The sequence below is a fragment of the Dipodomys merriami genome, unplaced genomic scaffold (genome assembly GCF_024711535.1).
Source record: "Dipodomys merriami isolate MVZ:Mamm:240054 unplaced genomic scaffold, mDipMer1.0.p SCAF_10, whole genome shotgun sequence".
Classification (NCBI taxonomy): domain Eukaryota; kingdom Metazoa; phylum Chordata; class Mammalia; order Rodentia; family Heteromyidae; genus Dipodomys; species Dipodomys merriami.
This window is the reverse complement of record NW_027202271.1, coordinates 37,319,950-37,336,453: the sequence shown is the minus strand read 5'-3', so window position 1 is coordinate 37,336,453 and position 16,504 is coordinate 37,319,950. Positions and strand designations below refer to the sequence as shown.

General features: G+C 38.2%; 1 protein-coding gene across 9 annotated transcripts in view; it reads left to right on the top strand.

Annotated features, from left to right (window-relative positions):
* Nucleotides 1-1,897: 1,897 nt before the first annotated feature.
* Ppfia2 (PTPRF interacting protein alpha 2) overlaps nt 1,898-16,504 on the top strand; it is a 338,232-nt gene continuing 323,625 nt past the window's right edge. For 7 of the 9 annotated variants that reach the window (XM_069989222.1, XM_069989198.1, XM_069989193.1 and 4 more), the window contains exons 1-2: nt 3,315-3,550; nt 7,559-7,809. In XM_069989222.1, the coding sequence (XP_069845323.1) occupies nt 7,561-7,809 (249 nt within the window). In that variant the 5' untranslated portion in view covers nt 3,315-3,550; nt 7,559-7,560. Of the gene's footprint in view, nt 1,919-2,261; nt 2,587-3,314; nt 3,551-7,558; nt 7,810-16,504 lie in introns of those variants that run through there. The other 2 variants (XM_069989192.1, XM_069989190.1) reach the window with 2 other exon arrangements.

Genomic DNA, 16,504 nt, shown 5'->3' with positions numbered 1-16,504 from the left:
TCTTGGACACATGTTAAATATGAGATTTGCTAACTCTTGGAGGAGGCCAGCGATATAGGTTCTAATAATCTATTCTGGATATTTTCTTTTTTTTTTTTTTTTTTTTTTTTTTTTTTTTTTTAATAAATTCACCTTTACTTTTATTTTTTTTTTTTTTTTTTTTTTTTTTTTTTTTAATTTTTAAATTGTATTTTATTTTATTTGAGAACATATTGTACAGAGGGGCTACAATTACATGGGCAGAATAATGCATACATTTCTTACCAAGCATTGCAGCCTCCTCCTTTGTTTACCCTTCACTTCCCTTCCCTGCCTCCCCCCCTCCCCCCACCCAATTTTACCCCCCTCCCCCCACCCAATTATACCCCCCTCCCCCCCCCCCCACACCGACATTGTAAAGCTGGTTTTGACATGACATTTTGTACTTCTCATTGTTGCAACAGGTCCACCTGAATCCTTAAACGACTTGTTTGTCCCCATCTCCTCCACATGATATACTGACATCAAATATAGTGAAAGCGGGGGTTACACTGTGGGGGAGGGACATACAAAGCAACAAAGAAATAATCTTATAAATGCATTAGAAACACATGCATGAAAGAAACGAAAACATTAAAATACATATTTAAGGGTTCATTTTCCTAACATCACATTATCTGGCCTTTTCCGCTTGACTCATACCTATACTAGATATTGCAAATAAGGGAGACCATGGGACCTATGCTTCTTTGGGCCTGGCTTACTTCACTTAATATAATTTTTTTATTCTGGATATTTTCTTGCACATTAAATTGACAGCCCCTAATCTCAAAGAATGAATATAAGAGTTGACTGTCCTTTCCTCAAATGAATTGCTTCTCTTGATGCCTTCTGTAAAATTGCTTCTTGAAAGTGCCTTTCTTAATTTTGACAAGGGATGTTGTTTATGCCTTTTGCAATGGTGTTCTTGATGGAAATCTAGTTTAAAATCTGAGTGTGATACACTAATACCTTCTCATCAAAATATTCTTTGTTCTTACAGCCTTCTACTATTGTTTTTGATTCTGTCTGTGAAGTCATCTATAAGGTAGCTTGACAACTATTTTGTGACATCTAGATGTACACATGATGCTTAAACTTTGACATGAAATGGTAGGTTGATTGGCATTCCAGACTTGCTAAAATAGGGGTATTCTCTGGAAGTTATTAGAAGTGCAAAATTTCAGCATCCCTTACAATGCTGGTGAATCAGAAGGTGACTAGGTCCATGGGTGATCCATTTGAACAGGGTAAGTTTTGAACTTAACGTCATATTCCTCTACAGAATCACTGACTGACTTACATATCAACCCCAGGAAAAAGTCTGTTGTTGTTTTTTAATGTACTTAATTCGAGTCAAGTGTTTGAACGAATTTTGCCCTGCTAACTTTGGATTCTTTGTTCTACACGTAAGTCAAACACACCTTTTGGACTTTTCTTTCCGTTGCACTCTGACGATCGGCACTACTCCACAATTTAGTTTCAATGTTTAATCTTCTACCCAATTCCATCATTTATGTCCTCATCATTTTCACCAAACCCATTGGTTCCTTCATTGAAACCTTCCCTTTCTGTTTAGAAGGGATACTGATTTGTCTCCCAATTCCTTCTTATGTGGTCTATAGGAGTGGACATCAGCGGCAGTGAGAAGAGCGGTGGGGAGGGGAAAGGGAGCGTGTGGAGAGTGCGGAGGGAGGGAGATGGAGAGGGAGAGGGTGTACGAACAGGTAATCCCTGTACAACCATAGAAATCGATGTCCTGGTGTGGAAGGCACCGAGGAACCGGAGGGTGGACTTAGGGGAGAGCCTAGACTGTACTTGAAGCTCCAGTGATCTGGCCGGGACGCCTGCACATGCCATTCTCATCACGAACGCGCTGAAATATGGAAGACTGGATGAGGTAAAGCAAAGTGACAAATGCTACCACACCCTCCATTGGACTCAGGTCCTTACCACCGTGACTACAATGTCCTCGCTTCCAGGAGAAGGGGGGGGGGGGAGGAGGCTGCTTCAAGGCGTGATGAGAGCTGAAGGCCAGAGATCCAGAAGGTGCCAAGTCGATGCCCACCCTCCACGGCGCGTGCCCACACTTGCTTCCCTATAAGAGTATTGTGTGGGAGAAGCTCAGGGCGGGTTGGGGGTGGGGAGGGAGGGAGGGAGAGAGTACCCTGTTTCCACGCGTGCCCATCCCTGGCCCTCGCCATCGTCGGGGGCGCTGGGTTCCGCCGGAGCTTTAGCAGACGGGGAGAGGAGTGAATCCGCGAGCGCGCGCGGTGTGTGCGTGTGTGCGTGCTTGTGTGTGTGTGTGTGTGTGTGTGTGTGTGTGTGTGTGTGTGTGTGTGCGTGAGGAGGAGAGCAAAGACGTGATTACTTCAGAATTTATTTAAGGGCCGGTGGAAACCACTGCAGCAGCTTCCAGGGGAAGCCCTTCTTCCAGAGGAAGAGGAGGTGGTGGCGGCTGCCAAGAAGGAGGAGGGGAGGAGACGGAGACCGAGTGGCGGCGGCCACCGCACCCGGCGGGCGCGCGAGCTGGGAAGATGCTCTAGCATCCCCTCCGGCTCGGGGCAGGTTGGTTCTGTGGGCAAGCGATGCCAACACCCAGGCCGACCAGGGGCTGGAAGGAGGAAAAAGATGGGCGAGGAGGGGTGTGTGCAAGAGGAGGGGAGCGGGGAGGAGGGGTGTGGGGGGTGGGGGGGGGGGGCAGATAGTGGCTGCTTCCCTTCCCGGGAAAGATGCGCCTCCTTTAAGTGAAATCAGACACCTTAAATGTAGAAACTGGCTGGGCGCCAGGCGGAGACCTGTCCAGCTTCCTGCTTCCCCTAGATCCCTGGGAACTCACTTCCATTGAACTCCCAGCCCTAGCTTGAAACTCGTTGTGGTTGGGGCGATGGGGTGGGGAGGGGTGGCGGGGGGGGGAGGCTGGGTGGAGAACTTCCCTCCCCAGGCCTTTTCTCAAAGTTCGTGTCTGGAAGGACATTTCTTCTACACTCCAAATGGCCCGGGGATGGAAGGGGAGTGGTTGCCACTTGGTTGAAAGTCCACCTCCCTACCCGCCCCAGCTCCCTCCTTCCCCCTTCTTCCCCCCCACCCCCCACCCTGCGCACCCTTCCTCAATTCTCCACTACCGGGTCTGGGGCTCCAGCTGCACGCGCAGGAGCTGGTGGCTGCTCTGGCAAAGGGGCCGCGGCTGCTTTAAGAGCCGCCTCCCCCTCTCATCTCTTTGACAATGGTCTGAACCGAGCTCTGCTTCCCAAAGCAAAATTTGTAATATGCCATTTTTTCCGATGGATGCTTCTCCTTCGAGCTGCTGACGGAGGAGCCGTGGGAAGATGTGGGGACGCGGCCACGCCGCACGGCCCCGGCTCGTTCCGGGAGAGCGCCGGGGCGCGCGCGGGTCTGAGCGGCCTCTCTCCTCCCGCTGCTAGGGCCATGGTCCAGGACTGCTGGGTGTGAGCCTCGCCGCGCGCCGAGCCGGGGACTGCGGCTGCCATTGACCCGCTGAAGGAGCCGGACCCGAAATCACAGACCTTAGGTACAGACACTTGGACATTGAGTTCTATGACCCCCCCCCCCCCAACCCCCTGCTTCGGGGTCCTGATCGCTAATCACCTCCTCGGCCCCACCCCACCCCCAGGGAAGGTGCGACCGGTTACCTTTGGCTTTCCACCCATCCTTTCCATCCTGCCTACTTGGCGCTCTCTCTCTGTCTCTCTCTCTGTCTCTCTCTCTGTCTCTCTCTCAGAGACTCTCTCTCTTTCTCTCTCTCTCTCTCTCTCAGAGACTCTCTCTCTCTCTCTCTCTCTCTCTCTCTCTCTCTCTCTCTCTCTCTCTCTCTCTCTCTCTCTCTCTCTCTCTCTCTCTCTCTCTCTCTCTCTCTCTCTCTCTCTCTCTCTCTCTCTCTCTCTCTCTCTCTCTCTCTCTCTCTCTCTCTCTCTCCCCTCTCCACTCCTCTCTCAATTTCAGGGTGGAAAATATGAAGTCAACTTCAGGGTGGTGTTGGGGGGTGTGGCCGGGAGAGAGCTGTCCAGCAGTGCAGGGCGAGCTGGTTCCTGAGCTATTTGTACAGGCACCGTGGTAAAGAAAGTGCAAATGCTCCTATTGGAGGTGATGGGATCCCCCCCCCCACCTCCTCCCCCCCGCGCCAGGGCAGGGGGATTTTAGAGTTAAATAAGAAGAGGAATATTCATGCAATGCAATCAGACAATGGCTAGGATTATTACTCCTGGTGGGTTGACTGAGGTGGAGCCGGAATGTTTCTAAAGATGAAATCTTTGCAGAAGAAACTCACCATCAGTGAATAATTGCATCTCGGACTATAGTATGGGCATAATTCGAGTGACAGGATTAAAAAAGTTATTCATTGATTAAAAAAACATAAATAAAGGCTATTGGAACCCTGTCATCACTGGAGGGGTGCTGCTTGAATGGCATATTGGGTCTTGAAATCCCTGTGGTAATGACTCTGGTGGGCATGCAAAACTTTTATTTTGAAAGCTGAGAGATTTAGAAGACAGTCAAGGTTATGTGCTAACAATAAGGGAGTTGGTTTTTCTGCTATAAAATTCTAGCTGATTTTAAACACTGGGATAATTAAACCAAGCAGGCTTATTTTTCCCCCTTTTATAACGAAATTATCAATGCTTCAACTTAGATCTTGTAATCTTTAAGTAATCTAATGAACAAGTTATCGATATCTAGATAATGTTAATGTAATTAACACATCAAATTGACTAGTGGGAGGGAATACGAAAAGACAAAGATCCCAGCAAACTGCTCTTATTCCCTTTCTCATTTTACAGGAATTATGTGATATTTGCATTTTCTAATACTAGAAGAGACTGTAAAAATAAAAGTGGTATATCTATCAAATTCTTAAGTACTGACTGAACATATCCTTCTGAAGAATGCAAGCAGTTTCTGATGTTGTATATGCTACAAAATATCTGATATATATTTTTCATTGCTTTTAATCCTCAAAATATTGATTTGAATGTCATTATGTTTCAATAAATCATCTAATATTTTGCAATTCAGGTCTTGAATGTGGGCTCTTTTTGTAGACATGGTTTTCTCTTTCCGATCTTGATGAGAAGATTTTGAATTTATTCATTTGGGTTGACTGTGAAGAAAAAGTAGCATGTATTCATTGTATTTCTAATCAACTTCTGGATAGTGTGATTTTTATGAGTCTAGGGAGTTCAGAAGTATCTATAAGAACTAAAACTTCAGGCCTAGAAGGAGAATGAGTCATAAAGGTAAAATAATCTTCCTGCCAAAATGAATCTTGGTCATTTTGTAATGAAAATAAAGCATTGAATTTGTAATAAATTTTTCATCTTTACCTATGTGATCTCAGTCTCTGGTAACCCATTGGATATTTAAAGTGCAATTCTTAAGAATATAAATTTTCATCCCTACATGATGGGAGATAAAAGGGCATATTGAAGGCTAAGTAACTTACATTATTGCACCTGTTTTTTGAGTGGAATGAAATCATGTGTTCTGAATGTAGAGTCGATAGACTTTCTAAGCTCACAGTAGCTTCTCATCACATCAAAGACCACATTGTTTTACTGAACTAAAACTTCAAATTTGGGAATGTCCAGTGTTTCACAGTAATATCAAGAGGTTGTATAGAACAGCATATACATTCAGATAAAGGTTGTTGTAGTAGTAATTACTATAGTTATAGTTTTCCTTACAAGTTAAAGTTGTATTTCAGAGTAGAGAGGTACTAAGGAGCTTGATTTTTTTTTAAAGAAAGTTATGATTTAAAGAAAAGGTTAGGGATTTTTAGATAACCTTCATATTTAATTTTTAATTGTGTTGTGATGCAATTTGTCAAAATGTTTGCTTTTCTTCTCTTAGTACTTTTTTCACATTAAGTTGTCAAAAATGGACACCTTAGCTCATAGTAATGGTTTCTGAAAATATCATAGTTGTTCAATGTGTAGATTCCAAGTATGACACAGTATAATTTAATGATATATTTTTTTTGTTTTCTCATTGCTTCTCTATGTGAGTCTTTGAGCATAAAGGTATAAGAATAGAAAATAATTGTATGTTTATGTAGTAAGAAGCTAACAATACTAAATGTAAATTTAATCTACATGTCTTTTTCTTTGGTGTAAATACTTTGTACTTTGATATAAGTACAAATTGAACAAGACAAGTACCTACCTTCAGGTAGCTCAGAGTCTTTTTGTATGTTGAAATTCACAAACTCTTTAATTTTTTATGCCTATGTTATCAGTAGAAAAACAATTTTATTATTAAAGTTTCTTTTCATTTTCATGGGGATTTAGCCAAATACTTCCAGATAATCAATTTTCTCTCTTCAACAACTTAATTTATCTGAAGAATTATGCAAAAAAGTAATTAATTCTTAAGCTGTAAAATCTTGACTTAAAAAAATCACCAGAAGAATTTTTCCTTAAGGACAAGAATATTAAGCAAAAAAAAATGAATCAACTTTACATTATAAAACCAGAGTTCTCCAGGATAAACAGCCAAACCAGCGTTGCTCCATATCAGCCTTTTGCAAAACCATGCCCTCTAATTAATAGCTCTTGGTCATCAGACAACATCTGAAATTGAGATGAGTTCTAACATATGTTTTTCAGGATGAAAAAGAAAATGAAGCAAGTTCTGATTGTTGAGATGTCACATAATTGGACAGCATTGCATCTTAATATCTCAAGTGTAAATTTAAAGCAAGTGAATAAATCATTTTCAAAATTTTTGAATATTTCATTTATTTGATGACTAAGAGCTTGTGATTAGTAGCTGAGATGTGAACTTACGTTATTAGCTAATGTAATTTATCACATCTGTTTTGTAGAATATTTGGAATAGTGTTAGTATGTATTGTTTGGACAGAAAGCAGACAATGCATCTAACAGGAAACAAAGGGAAACTAAGTGTAATAAGTGTAATTAGCAGAATAATGATCAAGGAAACTCATGCATCTTAGCTTGTTTAAAAGAGTATGTACAGTTTGGTCAGGATCACTTAAGAGCTTTATGTAGAATTCTGAAAGAATGTAGGAAGACAGCATCAAAAATTATATGTATGATTAAATAATTAAATAATTAAAAATACTTATTGCCAACTCATTTAAGATCCAGACACTGTTGCTCATTGTTCACTATATTAACAAACAATATGGAGTCATATAGTGTAAGAGATTTGCAAAATTGCAGGATGTGAACAGGTGGCAATATAGTAACTGATAGGCCATTTCTACAAACTGAAGTAGCTGAGATGAATCATGGGAAAGAAACCAAGAAACAGGTGGAATCGAGTTTTGTGTTGTTGGTAGCACCTGCTTGGTGTGTCAGGAAAGGAGAAAGCATATAGTTGAAGGAGGCAAAAGGGTCGTATCTTATCATGCACAGAAGAGTTGGCTTAAATTTGGGCGATAGGGAATGGAAAGAAGAACAGAAAGGTTAATTGGCTGAAAACTGAGACAAGAGCCTGGTGGCAACGTAGAAAATCATTTCACTTCTAACATTTCCCCCTCCCATTTGCTTTTTTTAAGCAATGATGTGTGAAGTGATGCCCACGATTAATGAGGACACCCCAATGAGCCAAAGGGGGTCCCAGAGCAGTGGCTCGGACTCAGACTCTCATTTTGAGCAGCTGATGGTGAATATGCTAGATGAACGAGATCGTCTTCTAGACACCCTACGGGAGACTCAGGAAAGCCTCTCACTTGCCCAGCAGAGACTCCAGGATGTCATCTACGACAGAGATTCACTCCAGAGACAGCTCAATTCAGCCTTGCCACAGGTATGAATTAGGTGCCTTGGTCCTTCCTACTGTAACTGAGAACGTGACTGCCTTTATTACAGTTCTGTGGTTACTTTCCACTCATGTACGTGCTATAGATATTTTCATGAGAAAACATTGAAGAATAGATGGTTAGGTTGCATGAAATTCTGTCTCAAACCAAATCATAGCATACTGATGATGTATGAAGACTAAGTCATTGTTTGTTTGTTTGTTTTTTTCCTTCAAAGTTTGTTTCTATATGCTTTGATGGAGCAAGAAAACCACTTGTAAATCAGGATGGGAAATAGTTACTTTTATTTTTTTAACATAGTTTCAACGTTTAAAATACTACTTTTGTTTTTCAGTTGTGTTCTGTGTTTTGAAGTGTTAGTTCTTTGGAAGTCTACTGTCTAATTATCATTTAATTTGTCTTTCTTTAAAAGTACACCACATCTCCTTTAAAACTCTGAGAGTTACTGATTCATTCCTCTCAAAAGATACTGTGCTAGGTTCTTTTTATTTTTAAAATATTTTAGACATTGAGAAAAGCCAAGAAGTCAGCTTTACTTTCACAAAAATAATGTGTTAGTTATTTTTAAATACAAATGTGTCTTTTCTGGAAAAATCTTATGTAAAGATAATGGAGAAGATAAAAAAGAATTGAATGACTATGCTTCTTTTAGGTACAACAAAAAAAACATAGAATATGAAAAAAATTTTTAATATTCACTGAGAATAAACTACAAGTTTCTTTAAATTCACAATTTTTGGGTTGAATACATATTTCAGCGTGTTCCCACTCTCCTTACAATCTTAGTGGAAGTTGAAAAAATGTGATCCTAATGTAATATTCTACAATTACCCTTATTATGTTTGCAAACCTAAAATGTATTCAGCATCAATTTTAATCCTATTAAGAAAATTCTAAGTTAGGACTAATTTTTTTCCTCCTATAAGAAGACAGGTCATTATTTTATAAGAATATGGCAAAATGAAATGATCTGCATAATATACTTTAGAATAAAGAAAACTAGAAAGTATTTTCATACAGCACTGTATACATAAATTGCATGCATAAATTATATCCCTAAAGTTTTCTGAAATGTATGAAAATGAAAAATATTAATTTTACCAACTCAGAGTAATTGAAAATCAAGATTATCATGCTATTTAATTTATTTTATTATTGACTATAATAATGCACAACATATCCAAATTCCTAGAAACCCAGTTATGTTTGCAAGTTCAGTACTTTCCTGATTTTCTGCATGTGGCTCAAAAAACTGGTTACCTGAGGAATCATTAGATAAGTCATTTGGTTTCTGTAAGTATCTCTTCATTTGGAAAGGTTAGGTCTATCTACTCTTAAGAGTAGACAAAAGGAGATGTGCATATATTTCTGAAACTATTGCAAAATGTCAGACAGTTTTCATAAATTGAAATTTGCTCTTATACATCCTGGTGAGGAATTCTGTTAATTCTGTGCAGAGATTATGTTGATCTTGTGATATTTTAAAATGTAACTAGAGGAAATTTGAAGAATGTGTCAGATTCTTCCCTAAAGGTATTTTTATTCCTAAGGAAAATTGTGCAGATGTCTTTGCCTTGCTTCTAACTTGCTCAATAAACTTGGTCAAAGTACTTAATTCAGATAATGATAGAAACTGCCTCATGGGATCATAATGAGCAGTAGATGAGTTGGAGCATGTCCAATGATCAGTTCAGAGTCTCACAGATAGTACATGTTCAATAAATATTAAGTGGAGCTATTGTTGCAGTTATCATTATTGTAGTTATTATTACCAGGATCTTCAGCCAACCTTAACTGCACAATTTCACTTGGTAATTATGAACAGTATCAAAAATCTTAGAGCACTGAAAATCCATACTCTTACCAATCTTCACCAAATCATTTTTAAAAAAAATATTAAAAAGCTTACTGGGCGCAGGTGGCTCATACCTATAGTCCTAGCTACTCAGGAGGCTGAGATCAGAGTATTGTGGTTCAAAGCCAGCCCAGTCAGGAAAGACCATGAGACTCTTTATCTCCAATTAACCACCAGAAAACTGGAAGTGGCGCTGTGGCTTCAGTGGTTGATCACTTGTCTTGAGCTAAAGAGCTCAGGGACAGTGCCCAGGCCCAGAGTTTAAGCCCCATGACCAATAAAAAAAAGGAAAAAAAAGCTTTACTACAGTCTTCTAGTCTTACCACAATCTACTTTTAGGATAGCCAATGGCGCATATCCCTTCACTATACCAAACAGCGTCCCTCCTTACTGTGCTGAGATTTTAACATCTGGATTGAGCTACTTTATTGTTACTGAAACCTAAGGGCAAGACACTGAGGTTATTTTTGTTTGTTTTCAGTCCTGGGCCTTGAATTCTGGGCACAGTACCTAAGCTCCTTTTTCTCAAGGACAGCACTCTACCACTTGAGCTATAACACCACATTAGGCTTTTTCTGTGATTAATTTGATATAAAAGTTCCATGGACTTTTCTGCCAGGGCTGGCTTCAAACCACAATCCTCAGATTTCAGCCTCCTGAGTAGGTAGGATTACAGGAGCAATCCACCAGCATTGGGCCACACTAAGGTTTTTTATCTCTTGCCCAGTCATAATCAAAGCAGTTGTTATCCACGATTACAGCTATTCTGTTTTCTTATGTTCCTTTTCTTTATTCCATTTGTTTTCTTCTTGGTTATTTGAGATGGCATTTGCTTGTTTCCTTTACTTTTCAAGGCCTCTTATTTAAGGTATTAAATACTGCTTCTATGATCAATTTATAAAATATGTTTCTGTATGTAACCAATAGATACATGTTTTTCATATCTAATAATTGTTTTCCATTTTTCATGCTCTTTCAAGTATTTATGTCAAACAACATTATCAATTAATTCCTCATAGTTATTCCTTTTATACACTAGCCATTCTTTTCCTACATTCTTTACCTCTTCTATACCTATCATATTCTGTTTATTTGCATTTTCCAAACTTAATGGTTGCTCTTTTTTTAGACTAATGGTTCACTCTAAATTAAAAAAAACTCTCCTTTTAATCTTCAGTATCTCTTTCAATGAATTTTTCCTTCTTTATTGTCTTCAGTGATTCTTCCGTATCAACTGCAATTTGATCTCATGCTCATATCAATACCTATAATGAAAATGACAGATACAATGATAGTGAAAAGATGCTATGGGTCTGCTCTTATATTCCAGCTAATCCTTTATCATTCCAAGCATGTTAATACAATTTATCTGAATCTGAGCTTCTTCATCTCTTTTTTTAAGTAGTTGTACAAAAAGTTTTAATTCAACATTTCAGTTTATGAGTTCAATGCATGATGAATATATGCCACTCCTTTTATCATTCTCCTCCCTTTCTTCCACAAGCATTATTATATTCTTTAAAAAAATAAAAGGGGGGCTGGGAAGGTGGCTCAGTGGTAGAGCACTTGCCTTGCATGCATGAGGCCCTGGGTTCGATTCCTCAGCACCACATAAGCAAAAAGAAAAAAAAAAACAGAAGTGGCTCTGTGGCTCAAGTGGTAGAGTGCTAGCCTTGAGCTGAAGAACTGAGGGATAGTGCCCAGGCCCAGAGTTCAGGCCCCACGACCGGACCCAAAAAATAAATAAATAAATAAAAGGGTCACTAGGTGCTCACACCTGTAACATTAGCTACTCAGGCACCTGAGATCTAGAGGATCAAAGCCTACTTAGACAGAAAAGTGCATGAGAATCCATCTCCAAAATAGCTAGTAAAGAGTAGGGCTGAGCTGGCTTGTAAGTGGCTCATGGTTATAATCCTAGCTACTTAGGAGGCTGAGATATGAGGATCACCATTTGAACCAAAGCTAGGCAGACAAATACAAAATTGGGTATCTCCAACAAACCAGAAGAAAGCCTGAACTGCAGGCATGTATCAAGTGCTAGAACAATAGCCAAGAAAACTTGAGGCTCTTACTTCAAACCACAGCACACTACCACCAAGAGGAAGAAAGAGAGAGAGAGAGAGAGAGAGAGAGAGAGAGAGAGAGAGAGAGAGAGAGAGAGAGAGAGAGAGAGAGAGAGAGAGAGAGAGAGAGAGAGAGAGAGAGGAGAGAGAGAGAGAGGGAGAGAGAGAGAGAGGAAGGAGAGAAGGAAGGAAGGTAGAAAGGAAGGAAGGAAGAAAAATAGAAGTGAAAGAGAAAGAAGGAAAGAAAAAAGGAAAGATGAATCCTACTTTCTCAGTTTTGTAACCATATAATCAATGTCTTGATGGTTTTGTCTTCTTAAATTTTCCTCTCAATATTTTTATTCTGGAGGACATATAATTCCTTGTCACACTAATCCTTAAATGTTAAAGGTTAAAGTTAAGATTTGTTTTATTAGCTCAAATTTAATCATGAACACTACCACTATGCCAAGAAGTTTTACTTAAGTATTTAGATGATAAAATATATTCTCTGTCTGTTTGATGTAAGGTTAAATCAATGAGGTGCATGACTGTATTTCCTGGCAAGACTAAAGTATCATGCATACTTCTAGTATGCATGCATACTATCATGCATACTTCTAGTTAGCTCAAATTCCATATAATAACTTTAAAAGAGCAAGGTGAAAAAGACAGATGAGACAGGATTTTTTTTAGTGAGCCCTGGATTATTATACTAATACTTTACATATAGGTGATTCCTAGCCAAGTGTTAGGACCTTCAGAAAAACAATTCAGATGGCTTTTTAAAAATCTAAGCCATCTTCTTTATGTTGGCAATAAGAAATAGCAAATTTCTCTGGTAACCTTTAGACAACTGGGTCATTAAAATCATTTCTAATGATCACTCTTAAGTTCTAACAAGGCAAATAAAACTTTTATTAATGACATATAGGATTACTATTGGAGTGACCATAACTCTACTGAATATCATTATTCAGGGATACCAAATCTTGATAGTTATGATACTGTGAATTTGCTTTCAATGTAATAGATGATTAGATCCCATTTCTAAACCAAAATAGTATGAGTTATAGGAAAAAAACTATTCAGCTACTAAAGGCTGGATATTTAAGTTCCAATATAGCTAACTAAGGTCCATGACACTGGAAAACCATTGAACTACTGAGATATTTGGTTACTGACTTATGAAAGAGGTGATTCTGTTTCCCTCAAATGGTTTTCATATTCTTGAGAATTTTAAGTGATTATGAAGTGTACACATTTTAGTTTTATTAAGTTAATTAAAAACATTTAATAAACAATTACTATTTGTATGTTTGTATTCCAGTCCTGGGGCGTGGGCCTGAGTCTAGGTGCTGTCCTTGAGTTTCTTTTGCTCACAGCTAGCATTCCACCACTTGAGCCACAGCTCCACTTCCAGAGTTTTTGTTAGTTTATTAGGTGTGAGTGTCTTAAGAACTTTCCTGCCTGGGCTGCCTTCAAGCTGGAATCCTCAGACCTCAGCCTCCTGAGTAACCAGGATCACAGGCATAAACCACTGGTGCCTGGAAAAAATTATTACTTATTTGTACTTATTACTGAACCAATGATTATATAGTAGTGCTGATAATATGTATATCATTTATCTTGAGATTTTGGTCAACTTCTGTCCCTCAGAATATATTATTACAGTAACAAGGTACTAATTTGGGATACTGAATATTAAACTTATTTTATAGATTATTTGAAACTGCCAGTAATTTTTAATGGCTTTATTTTTTTCCTCCTTAATATTTTGGAAGGGATCATCTTCTTCTTTCAAAACTCTTAGTTTTGTTATTCCAAGTCAAAACTTTTGTCTTAATTGTATCAAAAATGTTTGCACCTGTAATGGATTAATAACAGTATCATTAAAAATATTTTCCCATATCCTCTCAAACTCAAAAAGAAAGTGTATATTCACACTCTTTTCATCTACTACCTCATTAAACTTGGTCTTTAAAATAAAAGACTTTTTATTTATTATTATTTAATTCTTTTTGCTTGTTTTCCTTTCTCATTCTCTTTCTTTCTCTCTTTTTTCACTCTTTCTTTCTTTCTTTTTTCTTTCTTTCTTGTTTTTGGTATTGTAGCTTAAATATAATTTCCCTACTTTTTTCTGCGGGTATCTGGGATTATGTGTGTGCGCCACCAGTCTTGATCCCAGAAATAACTTAAATTACTATAATTGTTTTTTTTTTCTAATTTCTATTTCCTCATTTTCTCTTCTCCTTGCAGGAAATCATACCATATTCTTCTCTAAAGAATATTGTCAATAACCTCTTTCTTGCTAACTGTATTAGTAAACATTATAACAGACCACTCCTAATATACCTATTGTCTCCATGCTTTTCCTGTGTAGGAAAATAATAATACAACAATGCATAGTACATCTTCTGTCTTATTTGTTTTCCTCTTTTCACTCCAATGCAATCTAGTTCTATAAGGAGATTATTTTCTCTTAGAAAAGAAATGGTAGTCAGGTGCAGGTGGCTCACGCCTGTAATCCTAGCTACTCAGGAGGCTGAGATCCAAGGATCGTGGTTCAAAGCCAGCGTAGTCAGGATAGTCCGTGAGACTCTTATCTCTAATAAACCAAACCACCAGAAAACCGGAAGTGGCGCTGTGGCTCAAGTGGCAGGGTGCTAGCCTTGAGCTGAAGAGCTGAGGGACAGCACCCAGGCCTAGAGTTCAAGCCCCATGAAAAGAAAAGAAATGGTATTGTCTGTCTTTAACAGTATCTGCCTTTATCTTAGGTTGAAAAGAATAGTTAAAAAAAAAAGACTATTTCGTTTAATTAGCTATTAAGTTTAGTGGTGCTAGAGTTTGAACTCGGGTCCTTAATTTGCTTGGCCTGATTCCTTGGCAAATATTTTATCATTTGAGCTATAGTACTAGCCCTATTTTTGCTGGTGATTTTGGACATAAAATCTAACTAACTTTTCCGCCCAGGCTAGCTTTGGATTGTAATCATCCAAATCTTAGTCTCATGTGTAGCTAGAATTACAGGCAACAAGCCACTGAGGTCTGACAACAAAACCATTCTTTTGCTTATTAAAAACATTTATTTTATCTGTGCTATTTGGTAAATTATACAATCAGAAAAAAATGATAGGATATATTGAAGATCTTAGTAGAAGAATAAATTATATGAAGCTTTATGGTTTAAATGTTTACAGTACCAAATTAATTGTTCATAGGAGATCAGAATTGCCATTGAATCTCAAATACTCGTACAATGTCATGAGTTTTATTTGAAGAAATGATTGTGGCATTTTGAATATCTTAGAATCAGAGTGCAGAGGTTTAGATCACTAATGATGTGTAATCTGGGATATTAACACACATTCTTTTCACTTTGAATTATATTTCTTTTTATTCCACTAATGTTCTTTTACTAAAGAATTTATTTCCTAAATTATAAAAGAAATGTTATGAATAGTTACATGGTATTAAAATACTACTACTATTATTTTCTAACTATGTCTGACTTGCCTTTTGTGGAAGGACAAAAGAGAGGTAGAATGTTCTTGATTGAGCTTTGACTTTTAAATAATTTATGTTTTAATCATTAATACTTTTTTCTTTCACTTTTTCTTGTTCTATTCATTTCCATTCTCTCAGGGTTAAGGACACCCATGACAGCTGTTAGACTTATCAAGATGAATTCTTAATCTGAGATTTTTCTCTAAGATCTGTAGTCTAATTTAGTGCATTAAATATTGACAAACATGTGATTAATTTCATTTTAATTATCTTCAAAGAGAACTTCAAGGGTTGGTAGCAGACTCTGCTTTCACTGAGTAGTTCTCTTCAAGACTTTGTGGCTCGTTTCCTTAGCACTTATCCAACACAATGCCCAGTTATGACAAGAGAGTTTAAAACTATGACTGTGGAATTCTTCTAGTAAAACATGCCTAACACCTCTTTAATTAATTTCATCTTATATTTTTGCATTGATTTACTCAGTCTGTTTCTAGGTAGATTATGAGACAGTGGTTCTTTGCTAGCAGTTTCCTCCATCCTTCCTCATACAGATGTTATCTTTCTTGGATTCCAAGGTGGCTGCCAGGGAAATGTCTCAGAGCAAAGAAAGATATAAAAATGAAAGCCAGGATACCTTTTAGCTATTTTCTCAGCCTGGAGTAAGAAGTCATTGTTTTCAGCAAAAGCAGAATAAGTATCTGTTTCATTGCCTTCTATGTGCATTGATCAGATAGTTTTCTTCTGACTTTTATTGGAAGTTTTTATTTCAGTTGTCTCTGTCATAGAAGCAACTGTCTTGTCTATGGCCATACTACCCTGAACACACCCAACCTGATCTCAGAAGCTAAGCAGTGTCAGGCCTGGTTAGTACTAGGCTGGGAGAGTAAAAAGTCTTACTAATTTTTCTTGCTGGCTACTGTAAAGATTTAGTTTAGAATCCCATTATGTGCTTGGAATATATATTTCTATTTTCCTGTTTAGTGATCATAGGAATTATTGACATCGCTCATTTTGTTCTGGAACTCTATTTTACATAAGCTAGTTCTTCCCAATTTATCTTCTTTATTCTTATCATTCTATCTCTATTTTCTATCTCCTCATCTTTTTTTTTTAAGCAATGCTGGGCCAAAATCTCTACCACTTAAGCAACATTCCTAGCATTATGTGCTATTAATTTGTCTGATGCAACCTCAAATTGCAATTCTTCTATTTGTCTCTTGCATACTTGAGATTTCAATCACTTGACTTTGCCAAGAATAACTTTGAACCATGATT